The sequence below is a fragment of the Canis lupus genome, chromosome 20 (genome assembly GCF_003254725.2).
Source record: "Canis lupus dingo isolate Sandy chromosome 20, ASM325472v2, whole genome shotgun sequence".
NCBI lineage: Eukaryota > Metazoa > Chordata > Mammalia > Carnivora > Canidae > Canis > Canis lupus.
In genome coordinates, this window is record NC_064262.1 from 40,681,715 (window position 1) to 40,695,455 (window position 13,741).

A 13,741-nucleotide genomic window follows, 5' to 3' on the forward strand; every position below is an offset into this window, starting at 1 on the left:
ATTTTTTTTTTAACTTTTTAAAAGATTTTTATTTGTTTTTTCATGACAGAGAGAGAGAGAGAGAGAAGCAGAGAGAGAAGCAGGCTCCATGCAGGGAGCCTGACATGGGACTCCATCCCGGGTCTCCAGGATCACACTGGGGGCTGAAGGCAGCGCTAAATCGCTGGGCCACTGGGGCTGTCCATATCTGGATTTTTTTTAACAGAATCTGTCACTTTATTTGTCCCTCAGCATTAGGGGAATCTGCCGTATTGTGGCTTTAGTGAAATAATTCCACGTACAACTTACAGCTTTTCCTTTATTAAAACTAGAATAAAATGTTAATGAGGGAGAAAACGAATACCTAGTGTTGGATCTCAGGCATCTGTGTCAAGTCAGTGCAGAGCTTCTGTGTCTTATCTCCCTGGCTCTGCTGCTTTGGTATGGTGGTAGGGGGCCGTGTGTGTGGGGGTGGACGGACACCCTGCAAGCCAGCCAGGCTGCAGCTCCTTTGAAGTTAGGACTATGATTCCAGCCATCCTCAGCAGTAACTCTTCCATCACTTGTTTTCTGTGTTGAAGTCTACCTGTTATGGTGCCCTCCTGGGGCCTCAGTACTTCCATCCATTAGGAAGGTAAATCGAGGGGTGTTGTAAGAGCATGGGTGTCACAGAATAGACTAAGTACTCCCTAAGCAGTGGTTCTGGTCTCTGGTATGGTTGTATCCCATTGTCGTTGAAGCTTGAGGAGTTGGTCAGTTCCTCATCCGGTCTTCCAGTGCCTTAGACATACCTTAGGGGCAGGATGTGTTTGGGTTGTTCTCCTTACTTGTTTACATGTGGTCCATCTTCCAGGGTCTCCATCATGGATTAGAGCTTTGAGCACGGTATGGGCTAGGGCAGTGCTTTTGTTTTTGTTTTTGTGGATGAGCTTAAAACTTTCAAGAGCTGAACAACTGAATGTTTTTTCCTGTTTTAGTCTCCGTGAATTCTTTTATTTTTCCCTCTAATATTTTCCATCCCTATTATAAAAGTAACATATGCTCTGAGTTTGAGAATATTTCAAGAAGTTTGGTATATATAGACAATTTGAAGAGAAGGGAATAACGATCTTACCACTTGGCATAGGGCAGATGCAAGTTTTGTGCTGTCTCAAGTTTATATAACATAAATATATATATATATTATTTATTTATTTATTTATTTATTTATTTATTTTTATTTTTTGCTTCTAGTGGACAATGATTTTATTGCTTGAGTACATAGCCAAATTTATGTGACCAGGGTAGAGGCTGTGGATGACTCATATTTCCAGTTGAGGGGGGAGGACTCGTTTGGTCTTAGAATATCGAGCCAATTGGTGAATACGGCTCTCAATCAGAATCCATCGGAATTTGGCATCCTTATCCTTTCTGTTCCTCTCAAGATGCTTTCGAACAGCAACAGCTAATCAAATGGTACAAATCCTCAGGGAGATCAGGTGCAAGTCCCTTGGAGAATTCTCAAGATTTTATTGCCTGTCATAGAACGTACTTGTGCAACACCATGGGAGTCTCTCAGGATCACACTGATCTGCGAGGGAGTCAGACCCTTCTTGGCCAGTTTGTAGATTTGCTCCTTCACTTCATCGGACGTCAGCTTCAGCCAGGTGGGGACGCTGTGGCTGTAGGGCAGAGCCGACTGGGACTCCCTTCCTGGGAGCGTGCATGCGACCCATGATGGCGGTGATCAGGCCATATATGATCTATTTATATAAATATTTAATTACAACTGCCTTCTTTTTTTTTTAATATTTTTTAATTTTTATTTATTTATGATAGTCACAGAGAGAGAAAGAGAGGCAGAGACACAGGCAGAGAGAAGCAGGCTCCATGCACCAGGAGCCCGACGTGGGAATCGATCCTGGGTCTCCAGGATCGCGCCCTAGGCCAAAGGCAGGCGCCAAACCGCTGCGCCACCCAGGGATCCCACAACTGCCTTCTTTAAACAGAAGAGTTTACAGTGATGAAAACAAGTAGGTGAGAAAGTGACTGTTTAGAACGAAAAAAGAAATCAGAAGTTCACATTTCAAAAAGCAGACAAATACGACAGCCTGCAGTACCTTTTCCCCTACATTTTGGGGCAGCATTTTTTTTTTAACTTTTTTTTATTTATTTATGATAGTCACACAGAGAGAGAGAGAGAGAGGCAGAGACACAGGCAGAGGGAGAAGCAGGCTCCAGGCACCGGGAGCCCGACGTGGGATTCGATCCCGGGTCTCCAGGATCGCACCTGGGCCAAAGGCAGGCGCCAAACCGCTGCACCACCGAGGGATCCCCTTGGGGCAGCATTTTGACTTCCTCTTCTGTGACAACAATATTCTATGTTTTTTTTTTTTTTTTTAAGATTTTATTTATTTATTCATGAGAGACACACAGAGAGAGGCAGAGACACAGGCAGAGGGAGAAGCAGGCTCCATGCAGGGAGCCCGACATGGGACTCGATCCCAGGTCTCCAGGATCACGCACTGGGCTGAAGGCAGGCGCTCAACCTCCGAGCCACCCAGGGATTCCCATATTCTATGTTTCTATAGAAAGGACACACAGTTGCTCCCCTAGGTTGATGCCCATCTGCTTCCAATTACTGACAACTTATAACACTTTATTTTAGTTCACAATTCATCATATTCCGTGTCAGTTTTTAGGATTGTTGTCAATTTGGGAAACCTGTATCAAATTTCTTTCTCATATGTGAGCTGGGAGACTTCAAGGCATTCACTATTTTTAATGTAATGACTACAGGGCTTTGGAAGGGGGCGAACAATGAGTAGCTGGTACTTTTTTTATTTTTTGTGTGTGGTAAAATATACATAACATGAAGTTTACCATTTAACCATTTTTAAGTGTATGATTCAATGGCATAGCTGGTACTTTTTGCTAGTCTTTTCCTCTGTAATTCTTTGGACCTAGGTCAGACATTATAGATTATACAATTTTATATCTGCTTTTTTCACCTAAAAGAGGATATCTTAAGCATTTTCTCAAATGTTTTAAAATCAGGGGATCCCTGGGTGGCGCAGCGGTTTGGCGCCTGCCTTTGGCCCAGGGAGCGATCCTGGAGACCTGGGATTGAATCCCACGTCGGGCTCCCAGTGCATGGAGCCTGCTTCTCCCTCTGCCTGTGTCTCTGCCTCTCTCTCTCTCTCTCTCTCTCTCTCTCTCTCTCTCTGTGTGACTATCATAAATAAATAAAAATTTTTAAAAAATGTTTTAAAATCGTAAAATTGATAAGCAAACTTTTCATAATATCCTGATAGCCCATCATGCACTCTTCTATTGCTAGACGTGAAAGTAAGTGCATTCATAATGGAGTATAAGAGATGTCTTGATGCGGTGGGGAAGTGCCTGGCTGGCTTAGTCCGTGGAGTACGTGACTCTTGATCTCAGGGTTGTGAGTTTGAGCCCCACATCAGGTGTATAGAGTACTTAAAAATAAAATCTTTTTAAAAAAAGGGGAGATGTCCTGATGGGGCTTAATCTTGTAGCAAGCACGGTGTGGGAGTTTTCCTGAAGTTGGTGGTAGTTTGATGCTCTGTACCCAGATGGGTCAGTCTGGTCAGCCCTTATCCTTGGTACATCTCACAAGGCAAACATTGATAGCTTTCCTCTTCCTTCCTGGCTTTATTTTGCTAAAACTCCTTTTTATATATTCATTTTGTTACCAGGAATTGTGCCTCATCTGTTACCGAGCTTCCAGGTAAGTTCAAGTCACGCTGGGAATGATTTTCCTTCTGCATTGTCTTGCTAAGGACTCATTTAAAGCTGGAGGGCAGGGCAGTCCTGGTGGCTCAGGTGGCTCAGCGGTTTGGCACCGCCTTCAGCCCAGGGTGTGATCCTGGAGACCCAGGATCGAGTCTCGCGTCAGGCTCCCTGCATGGAGCCTGCTTCTCCCTCTGCCTGTGTCTCTGCTTCTCTCCCTCTCTCTGTGTGTGTCTCTTATGAATAAATAAATAAAATCTTAAAAAAAAAAAATAAGGCTGGATGGCAGACCCACCAGCATTGCTGAAGAAGGCCTTCAGCAGAGACTTAGAACCAACACGTGGCCTTTCTTTGTTTTGCCTGCAAAAGATGCGGATAATTATCTTTTAATGATAACTTTGCAACTTGAAAACCTTGGGTCTTTGGGATGAGAACTCAATACCAAAACAGAATTTCTGAATGCTAGTTAGTATATTTGATTTTTGTTTTGTTTTTGATTTTTTAAAGATTTTTATTTATTTATTCATGAGAGACACACAGATAGAAGCAGAGACAGGCAGAGGAAGAAGCAGGCTCTTGATGTGGGACTTGATCCCAGGACCCTGGGATGACGTCCTGAGCCAAAGGCAGACACTCAACCACTGAGCCAGGCATCCCTAGTATGTTTGTGTTAAACTATGATAGAATTTTAATCTTCTTGAGGCTGCATTTATTTATTTTTTTAAAGATTTTTTTTATTTATTCATGAGAGACACAGAGAGAGAGAGAGAGAGGCAGAGACACAGGCAGAGGGAGAAGCAGGCTCCATGCTGGGAGCCCGACGTGGGACTTGATCCCAGGACCCCAGGATCACACCCTAGGACAAAGGCAGGCGCTGAACCGCTGAGCCACCCAGTGATCCCCATTTTCCTTTTTTAAGTAATCTCTACACCTAATGTGGGGTGCAAATTTACAACCCTGAGATCAAGAGTCCCGAGCTCTACCGACTGAGCCAGCCAGGTGCCCTGAGGCCACACTTTTAAAGTTTATTCTTGAATGACCATTCTTTTTTTTACAAGATTTTATTTATTTATTCACGAGAGACACACACAGAGAGAGGCAGAGACACAGGCAAAGGGAGATGCAGGCTCCATGCAGGGAGCCCAACATGGGACTTGATCCCAGGTCTCCAGGATCACGCCCTGGGCGGAAGGCGGCACTAAACCGCTGGGCCACTGGGGCTGCCCATGACCATTCTTTTCTTGCCTGATTTTCCATAAGAGGGAATTTTCCAAGAGATTGATTGTCATTACATTAAGAGCTTAAGCTTTGTTTACATGAAATGTTTCCATACCACCTGGTCCCAGATGAGTGTTCAGGTACAGGGTCCTTCATTTATACTCCACAGGTAATGCAGACTTGATAGATGGGGAATTATAAATGCAAAATACATTTTGTAAAGTGTGTTGCATACCTCATTTTTAAAAATTTATTTATTTATTTTTCATACCTCATTTTAATAATCGTACTCACTATGATTGGTGAGGGTTTGGATAATTGCGGTGGGTGCCTTTTGAGTTCTTTGTTGATCTGTGTGCAGAAAGTGTTCATGACGTAGTAGTGATTTGAGGCACATCCTATGAAGTGCCTACTCTGTGCTAGTGTTCTTCTGGACTCTGGAGACTCAGTAGTAACAGAACAGTCAGAAATCTCTGACTTTATGGACTTTGTTTTCTGGTGGAGTCAGGATGGGGGATACAAAAAATAAGACAAATAAGAAAACATAGTAGTAGTAAAAAAAACATAGTATATTAGATGGTGGTGATAAGTACTAAAGAGAAATAAAGCAGGTTGTATAAGGGAGTGTGGACAGGAAGATATGGCACTTTCAGATGGGGTAGCTACGGAAGACCTTATTAAAGAAGGGGCATTTGCATAAAGAGCTGAAGGAGGTAAGCTTGTGAGTGGAGGGAATACCTGGGGGAAGAGGTATACCAAGCAGAGAAGATGGCAGTGCAAAGGCCCTGAGGTAGTTGTATTCCAGGCATGTTTGAAAAATAACAAGGAAGCTAGTATAATAACAGATTTGATGCTATTGATGAATGTTTTACAGAAAGGTTTTTTTTGGTTTATGCTTCTGTTCTGCTTGTTTGTGTGTAAAGGATGCTTTTGCTTTGACTTTACAAGAATTGAAAAAGATAACTATGCAACTGGTAGAAGTCTGCTAGTATTAAGACCTTGATAAAATTGGGCTTTCAAAGTGAGCAAATGGTTTTAGGTTTAGCAGTGGGTGTCATGGATTTATGAGGGAAAACGTGGCTGTCCCTGAAAGTCTGTACCATCTGGGAATGCCTGCACAAAAGGATGGGGGAGTCCTTACTTTGACCAAGATGGTGACCCGGGCATCTTGGCAGGAGTGACTCAAGGTGCTCAGTGTGTGGCAAATGAGCCCAGTTAGAATGGCTGGTAAAGTAAATCTCAACCAAAGCGTTTACATATAGAAGCTATTTGACACCTAATATGATCTTTTTAAGTATAATTTTTCCTGATTAAAATAATATGTACTTATGAAAATTTGGTAAATTAAAAAGTATAAGAAAAATTTAATTCCTCAAATGAAGTATGTTATATACAATAAGACTCCTCAATTTTAAGTCTAATTTGATGAATTTTGACAAATTTATGTAGTCCTATAATTACCATCCTAGTCACAGTGTAGAACATTTTCATTACTCCTAAAAGTTCTTAGTCTTCTTTGCAGTCAATTCTATTCCCCTACCTCTGCAGCTATTTGTCTACTTTCTAGAGTTCTGCTTTTTCTATAATTTCATATAAATGGAATCATATAGCATATAATCTTTTGTGATTGGCTTTTTTCATTTATAATGCTTTTATGATGAATCTTTGTTGTTGTATGTATCAATATATCCCTTTTTATTGCTGAATAATATTCCATTATATGGATATATCATAGTTCGTTTATTCATTCACCTTTTTTTTTCTTTTCTTTTTTTTTTTTCATTCACCCATTTGATGGATGTTTGGGTTTCCACCTTTTGGCTATTGTAAATAGTATCTCTATGATGTACAGATCTGTGTAGATGTTTTCATTTGTTTTAGGCAAATACATATGAATAGGAGTATTGGGTCATATAATAAGTATATGTTTAACTTTCTAAGAAACTGCCAAACTGTTTTCCAAAGTGGCTATACCACTTTTTGCATTCCTACAACAGTATTTAAGAGTTCCAGTGACTGACCCTGGTGGTGTAGTCATGGGTTGTGTGCAGATACCTTATGGTGGTGGCTCTGGGGCTCGTGGAGAGGAGGTGTGAATGATGAGTGTTGTTTTTCCACCATCAGGCTGGTGTGCCTCACACCCCACCCCCTGTGACTATCCAACCCTGGGGTTTTTCTAGAGGCAAAGTTAAGTGGCCCCAGCAGACTCCATTTGTAACCTCATTAGCTAAATTCTAGGCGTGTGAGCTAAGGGCTCAGGGGTTTTCATGAGTCATAGTTGTTTTATTTGCAATATTTTATTTTTAAATTTTTAAAAAAGATTGTATTATTAGAGTTAAGAGAGAACATGAAGGGGGAGCGCACAGCAGAGCACCAGACATAGGGCTCCATTCCAGGACCCTGGGGATCATAAGTGGGCCAGAGGCGGATGCTTAACCAACTGAGCCACCCAGGCATCCTTATTTACAATATTTTATTTATTTATTTATTTATTTATTTATTTTTTAAAGATTTTACTTATTTATTCATGAGAGATACAGAGAGAGAGAGAGACAGGCAGAGGGAGAAGCAGGCTCCATGCAGGGAGCCTGACGTGGGACTCGAACCGGGGTCTCCAGGATCACACCCTGGGCTGAAGGCAGGCGCTAAACCGCCGAGCCACCCAGGCTGCCCCTATTTACAATATTTTAGAAGCTAAGAAATTAAGGCATTGTTTCCAGCAGATCCTTAAACCAGATTAATAGATTTAAGGGGATGGGCTGCAAAGGAAATCTATGTCCTGTCCTAGGATGTATTATGTTCTGCTTTCCTTCCTTGTTTATCGTTTCATGGACCAATATGAGGCAGTGTGGAAAACTAAATTTAGATGCTAAATCTGAGGGCAGTATTTTATGGTTATTCCCTCCCTAGTCACAGGGTCCACACATTTTGCATGGACTTCTCAGTAACCACTAAAACTCTAGGACTCCTGGGAAACTGGGCCTTAGACAAACTGAGACATTTAAAAATCCCTCTGCTAAAACCATATGTGGAACAGAAAGTAGCAGGTGAAAAAGAACAGGTGTTTTGGACACTTTTCTTTCTTATGGCCAGGTTGAGGCCACTAGAGTGGGAGCCGATCTGATCTGTGTAATCTTTGGGAAGTTTGATCATTCATTTTTCCACAGAGATGGGGCAAGCTCCACTTCTTCATCCACAACCCCAAATATTATAAATATGTGGTATAGTGAAGCCATATACTTATGCTCATGTTGAGAGACTAAACATAATTGAAATAAAAAGGATGCCTGGGTGGCTCAGTGGTTGAGTGCCTGCCTTCAGCCTAGGGCATGATCCTGGAGTTCTGGGATGGAGTCCCACATCGGACTCCCTGCGTGGAGCCTGCTTCTCTGTCTGCCTGTGTCTCTGCCTGTCTTTCTCTCTGTGCCTCTCATGAATAAATAAATAAAATCTTTTAAAAAATCATTGAAATAAAAGAATCACAAAACAGGACTTATTATTTGCAATGCAATGATATTTACTGTTTTTTCCTTTTTGGTTAAAACAAACTACTGGTTACCACTCACTAATTGCATTATACCACCCACACAAGGGCTACTCCAGGTCTGTGTTCTCTGTTTTACAAACCAGAAAACTGGAACCCAGAGGGAGCCAGGGACTTGGAGACTTTCTCCAAACAATCAAGTGGCTGAACTGGGACTAGAATCTGGCTTCACCTCACTACTGGGTAATCAGTTGTCTCCCTAACTTCGCTTCATTTTTGGGAGTTTCCTCTGTCATCAGCCTGGGTCAGGCGAGGATTAGCCTTATTTTTCTTGCCTCTCTACCCAAGATGATGATTATTCTCTAGGGAGCAATGTTCTGTGGACTGCCAGAGTTGAGTGCTGGGGGGCAGGGTGGCAAGGTGCCACATCATACCCAGCAGCTAATGAATACACTGAGGACCTGGGAAGAGGAGATAGAGACACTCACCTGGCCTTTTGGCCTCCAGCCACACCCATGCACCATACACTAGAGTTGCCATGAGGGACCAATTTTTGTTGTAGATTTACCATCCCTAGATGGGTAAGAGATGCCTGGAGAAAGAGATTTTTATTTTTCTACTTAATTGAATACATTTAAGGAATCTTGAACAGAGTTGGATTTGGATTCACTTTGGTGTTAGCATTACTCTGGTAACAAAAGCAGTTTATACTTTAATGAAAGGTTTGGATTGTGATTCTAAAGCCTGGACCATGGGAAGTGTTTTGTGTTTGTGCATTGACAATTTAATAATTATGGTACCTGGTTTGTGCTTGGGTACTGGCAGACCGTCTAAGTCAGTACAGTAGCTTTCTTTTGGTATTGCTTTTACTCCAGAGGTTTCTTTAGTGCATTAGTATGAACTGGTCTGTAGACCCTAAGAAAGGGCTCAAGTGGCCAAGTATCTCAGAGCTCCACCTTCTGGAGAGAGTCTGGAATGACTGGACTGTACTCCTTGGAGCTTACAACCCTGCTCAGCACATTCCCTCCTGAGGGCTTCTCTGATGAGAAGGTGGTGCCAGGACCTTTGGTTTTCGTCTCTTTGCATATAGGAAAGCTTATGGATTCCTAATCCTCAAGTCCTGTTGGCCTACAGTTGGATCTCTCTAAAAAGAGATTAACAACCAATTTAAACTCTTTAAGGGAGGCTATATTATAAACAGAAAATATACATGGTGAAGGCACTTTCACAATAGGCTAAATGTCCCTTGTTCATAGGAAGAGCGCTGTATCAAGGAATTAGTGCCAAAGACCCTGAGACCTAGAGGTGTCCCTAGGAGGGCATCCAACAGATTGAGGTTCATTTGAGAGCTGTGGCTTATTGTCCCTGGCCCTGGAAGAGTTTCCTCACCTCCCCAAATCAGCTTCATTGTTTGCAACAGAGAGGATACTGTCTTCCTCCCAGAAAATATCCCAAGGACCAAATGAGGTAAGTTTCTGTAATGAACCTAGCATGTAATAGGTGCTTTACTCACTTTAGAGGACGTGGGCACATCTTCAGCAGACCTGTTCTCACCACCAGCATGTCAGTTGGGGTACATGGGGGACTCTTCCAGTTCCCATTAAGAACCCTGTACAGATAATGAAATGTCCAACACCCGTCAGTAGTGCTAGTAGCCCCTGTGTAGTTTGTAAATTATAGACAGAAAACAGAGAACTAGCTTGACATGCTTTGAAATGGTTAACAGTTGCATTGAGGTTGCTTTGCTGAGATGTGGGGTGCTTAGAGATGCGAAGTCAGGTCTAAGGCCCTAAACCTCAGGCCCTGATTACCCCAGGAGTGCAGCTTTGGTTTAAAGGTGTGCCCCAGCTTTTGGAGATCAGGATAGAACTGATAAAAATAGTCACTGACCTAGAACACCATGTATCTTTTTAAATGGAGTTAGCCAGCGTTGATCAGTTGTTTTTAGATACAGACGTTAATCATTAAAGCTAGGCCCAAGCTCTGCTGCTAATAAGGTTAATGGGGCTTGTCTTTGGCTTTAGGGTTGGGGGGGGGGCACTCTGGGGGAGTAAATCTTACCAGATGGTGAGTAAGCAGGTTTTCCCTTTAACTGCATTTTATAAAAACATAATTAATGACTAAGAATTAGCCGTAATGTAAACTATGATGATGAATCAATGTAGGTTCATCACAGTTTGTAAGAAACCTACCACTCTGATGAGGGATATTGATAACGGAGAAGTCAATGCATGTGTGGGGGCAGATGGTTATGTGAGCAATTATCTCCGTCTAATTTTAGTGAACCTTAAACTACTCTAAAACATGGAGTATTAAAAATGTGTATGTATGGGGGCTCCTGGGTAGTTCAGTCGCTTAAGCATCTGCCTTCTGCTTGGGTCGTGATCCCTGGGTCCTGGGATCCAGTAGGCCATTTGGCTTCCTGCTCAGCGGGGAGGGAGCCTGCTTCTCCCCTACCCCTAGCCCTACCTACCTCGTGCGCTCGCTCTCGCTCAAAATATTTTAAAAAATGTATGAAGTCAACAATCTTACTAGAAAATGGCAAGATTTAATCTGAATTATTAGGTTTGAAATGGAACTTTACCTTATCGTTGCTTTGCATTTTTCCCGCCTAGTGGAGGGCACTGGCTGTTTTCGGAACACCTGGGGCCAGTCCCTGCTTGTCGGAATCTGGCCCCGCCCGGCAGTAGCTCCGGCTGTTTGTTTCTGCGGGAGGAGGCGGAGCCGGAGTGGACGGCGTGGGCGGAGCCCCGCCTAAGAACTGGCTGTTTGTCTCTGCTGGAGAAATGCTCGCGGCTTTAAGACGGTTCCCAGGCCGCTTCCAATGCCAGTGTCTCTTTGCTTCCAGCAGAGCGTCCTGTCCCGCGCAACCGAGGACCTGAGGCCAGACGGACGACAGACGGAGGACGCGCTGGCCGCTGGACCCCGCCGCCTCCCCTTTCTCCCTGCCGCCTGCGCCTGGAGGATGAGCCCAGCCTTCAGGGCCATGGACGTGGAGCCCCGCACTAAGGGCGTCCTGCTGGAGCCCTTTGTCCATCAGGTTGGGGGGCACTCATGCGTGCTCCGCTTCAACGAGACGACTCTATGCAAGCCCCTGGTTCCGAGAGAGCACCAGTTCTACGAGACTCTCCCAGCCGAGATGCGCAAATTCACTCCCCAGTACAAAGGTGAGCCCCCGCTACCATAGGGGTCGCCAGCGCCTGGCGCCAGGAGAGATGAGAGGCGGCGCAGCCGTGGAAGGCCCGGGCAGCCATCCCGGGAGCCCTCACCCCTCCCCACACTCTGTGTTTTCCCTCCTCCTCTTGGCCCTCAGCCCAGCACCTCACACCCTCAGTTTGCAAGGCCTGGTAAGATTGCTCAATTGTTTTGTTTTGTGGATTTGTTTTGAGTTTATTTTTGGTGGAAGTATAGTTGTGTTTTATGTTCAGGTGTCTCTTGATCACAGTAACCCATAGCCCCCCCTGGGGGAACAGCGGGGGAAGACTTTGGGAGGATTTTACCCAGAATCCTTGCGGCCTGCTTTTTGTCCTCCAGGAAACCAGAAGCCCTGGTGATTAGGTAGGCTGGGAGCAGCGTTGAGTCAGATGGAATGCAGGAGTGGGAGGCCTGTGCTGATTAGCTGAAGCCCTTTGCTATTACGGAATGTCCCCGAAATTGCGATGTTATGGCAACCCTTTGATTCACATATGGTGACTCTTTCTTTTTATACTGCATTTTTGGGGTGACATCAGCAGCCACCAGCGTAATGTGGTCTTTCCTGGGGAAGGGGGATATTTTGTAAATCAAAGAATCCATTAAGGAAATTAAATTTACATTGCTTGATTATACAAAAGACTCTTGAACAACCTAGGTTCTTCTGGGACTGTTGAAACATGCTCTTTGAAGACAGAATGTACTGGGCGCCTCTCTCTGTACTCTGAATATGCATGTGTGTTGTGGTGGGGGGTCGGGGAGTTGAGGGCCCTCACTTGGTCCTTCTCTGTTGTTTTTTCCAGGACAAAGCCAAAGGCCCCTTGTTAGCTGGCTGCCCCTGCCCCCCTTTCCCCCTGGTTCTTTCCCCGTGGCCACAGGAATGTGTGGTCCCCTGAATTCCTCACCCGGGGTCCTCTGCTCCTCTGCGCCCAGAGCCAGGGACCACCTCAGAAGTGTCATCTCTCTGAGCACGCATTCCCCTGCAGCGAGCAAGCGAGCGAGCAAGCGGGCGGGCAGCAAGGACTGAGCAAATTGAGTGATCCCGGGCCAGAGAGGCCTGGGAGGAAAGGTGTTCAGCCAGTCGGTTGTAAGGCGCTCGTCGGCACCTGCTGAAACGCTCCCACCTGACAGCCCCCTCCTCAAAGACTGTCTAATTACACATGGCAGGTTCTAGAGACTCAAGGGGGACAGCTGCTTTCAAGGCCACCACGCGTCTGTGCTCCCAGCCCAACCCTATTTGCCTTGTGTTCATTTTGTTCTTTTGTGACTGCAAAGACCAATAAAGTAACATGTTTGAGGATAAAAGGCTTGGGGTGCCCACCCGTGTGGGGGTGCTGCAAGAAGCCTTTGCTAGGGTGTCTGTTGTGCTGTGTGGTTTGTTTTGTTTGCTCCTTTATTTTGTTTTGCTTGCCCAGTCTTCCCTTACCCTTGGATGCTTCTTACCCCTCAGGACAAACCTTTGTTCCCCGTGTTCAGGCTCTGCTTTAAAGCAAGCCTCAGGCCGTCGGAGTTTCTGTTTAGGGCATCAAAAATTCCCACAAGATAAAAAGAGCAAATGTTTTTTCTTCTCTCTTAGGATTAGAAGAATTACATAAAACTTAATAAACATTTTCAATGATGGAAAAATGTGTCTTGTAATTCTTTGGCTCTTGCCTTTTTGAGTGCATCAGAGAGGATGACTCTCGGCCATGTTTACTCCCTAATCGCTTGTCTTGTATGGTGTCATCTTTTCTAGCTGTTTTGATATTTGTTAGGTTTGCAGATGAGTTTGGGGCCTCTGGCAACATAGAGACTAAGGAACAGGGTAAGAAAAAAACAAATGTTACAATCATGTTATTTATAACACATCTTCTATGGAATTAAAAGTTCTCTCTGCTCCTCACCTCCCCTTCCAGGTGTGGTGTCTGTACGCTTTGAAGAAGATGAAGACAGGAACTTATGTTTAATAGCATATCCATTAAAAGGGGACCATGGAACTGTGGATAGTGTAGACAATTCAGACTGTGAACCAAAAAGTAAGCTCCTGAGGTGGACAAACAAAAAACATCATGTCCTAGAAACGGAAAAAAGCCCCAAGGACTGGGTGAGGCAGCACCGGAAAGAGGAAAAGATGAAGAGGTATGTATGAACTCA

General features: G+C 44.2%; 1 protein-coding gene and 1 pseudogene across 6 annotated transcripts in view; one reads left to right on the forward strand and one right to left on the reverse strand.

Annotated features, from left to right (window-relative positions):
- Positions 1-13,741, forward strand: part of IP6K2 (inositol hexakisphosphate kinase 2) — a 34,645-nt gene that overhangs the window by 12,601 nt on the left and 8,303 nt on the right. For 3 of the 6 annotated variants that reach the window (XM_025455771.3, XM_025455770.3, XM_035703215.2), the window contains exons 2-3: positions 11,268-11,583; positions 13,504-13,726. In XM_025455771.3, the coding sequence (XP_025311556.1) occupies positions 11,382-11,583; positions 13,504-13,726 (425 nt within the window). In that variant the 5' untranslated portion in view covers positions 11,268-11,381. Of the gene's footprint in view, positions 1-11,264; positions 11,764-12,411; positions 13,413-13,503; positions 13,727-13,741 lie in introns of those variants that run through there. The other 3 variants (XM_025455765.2, XM_025455766.2, XM_035703218.2) reach the window with 2 other exon arrangements.
- LOC112665756 (40S ribosomal protein S13-like) lies at positions 1,188-11,265 on the reverse strand (annotated as a pseudogene).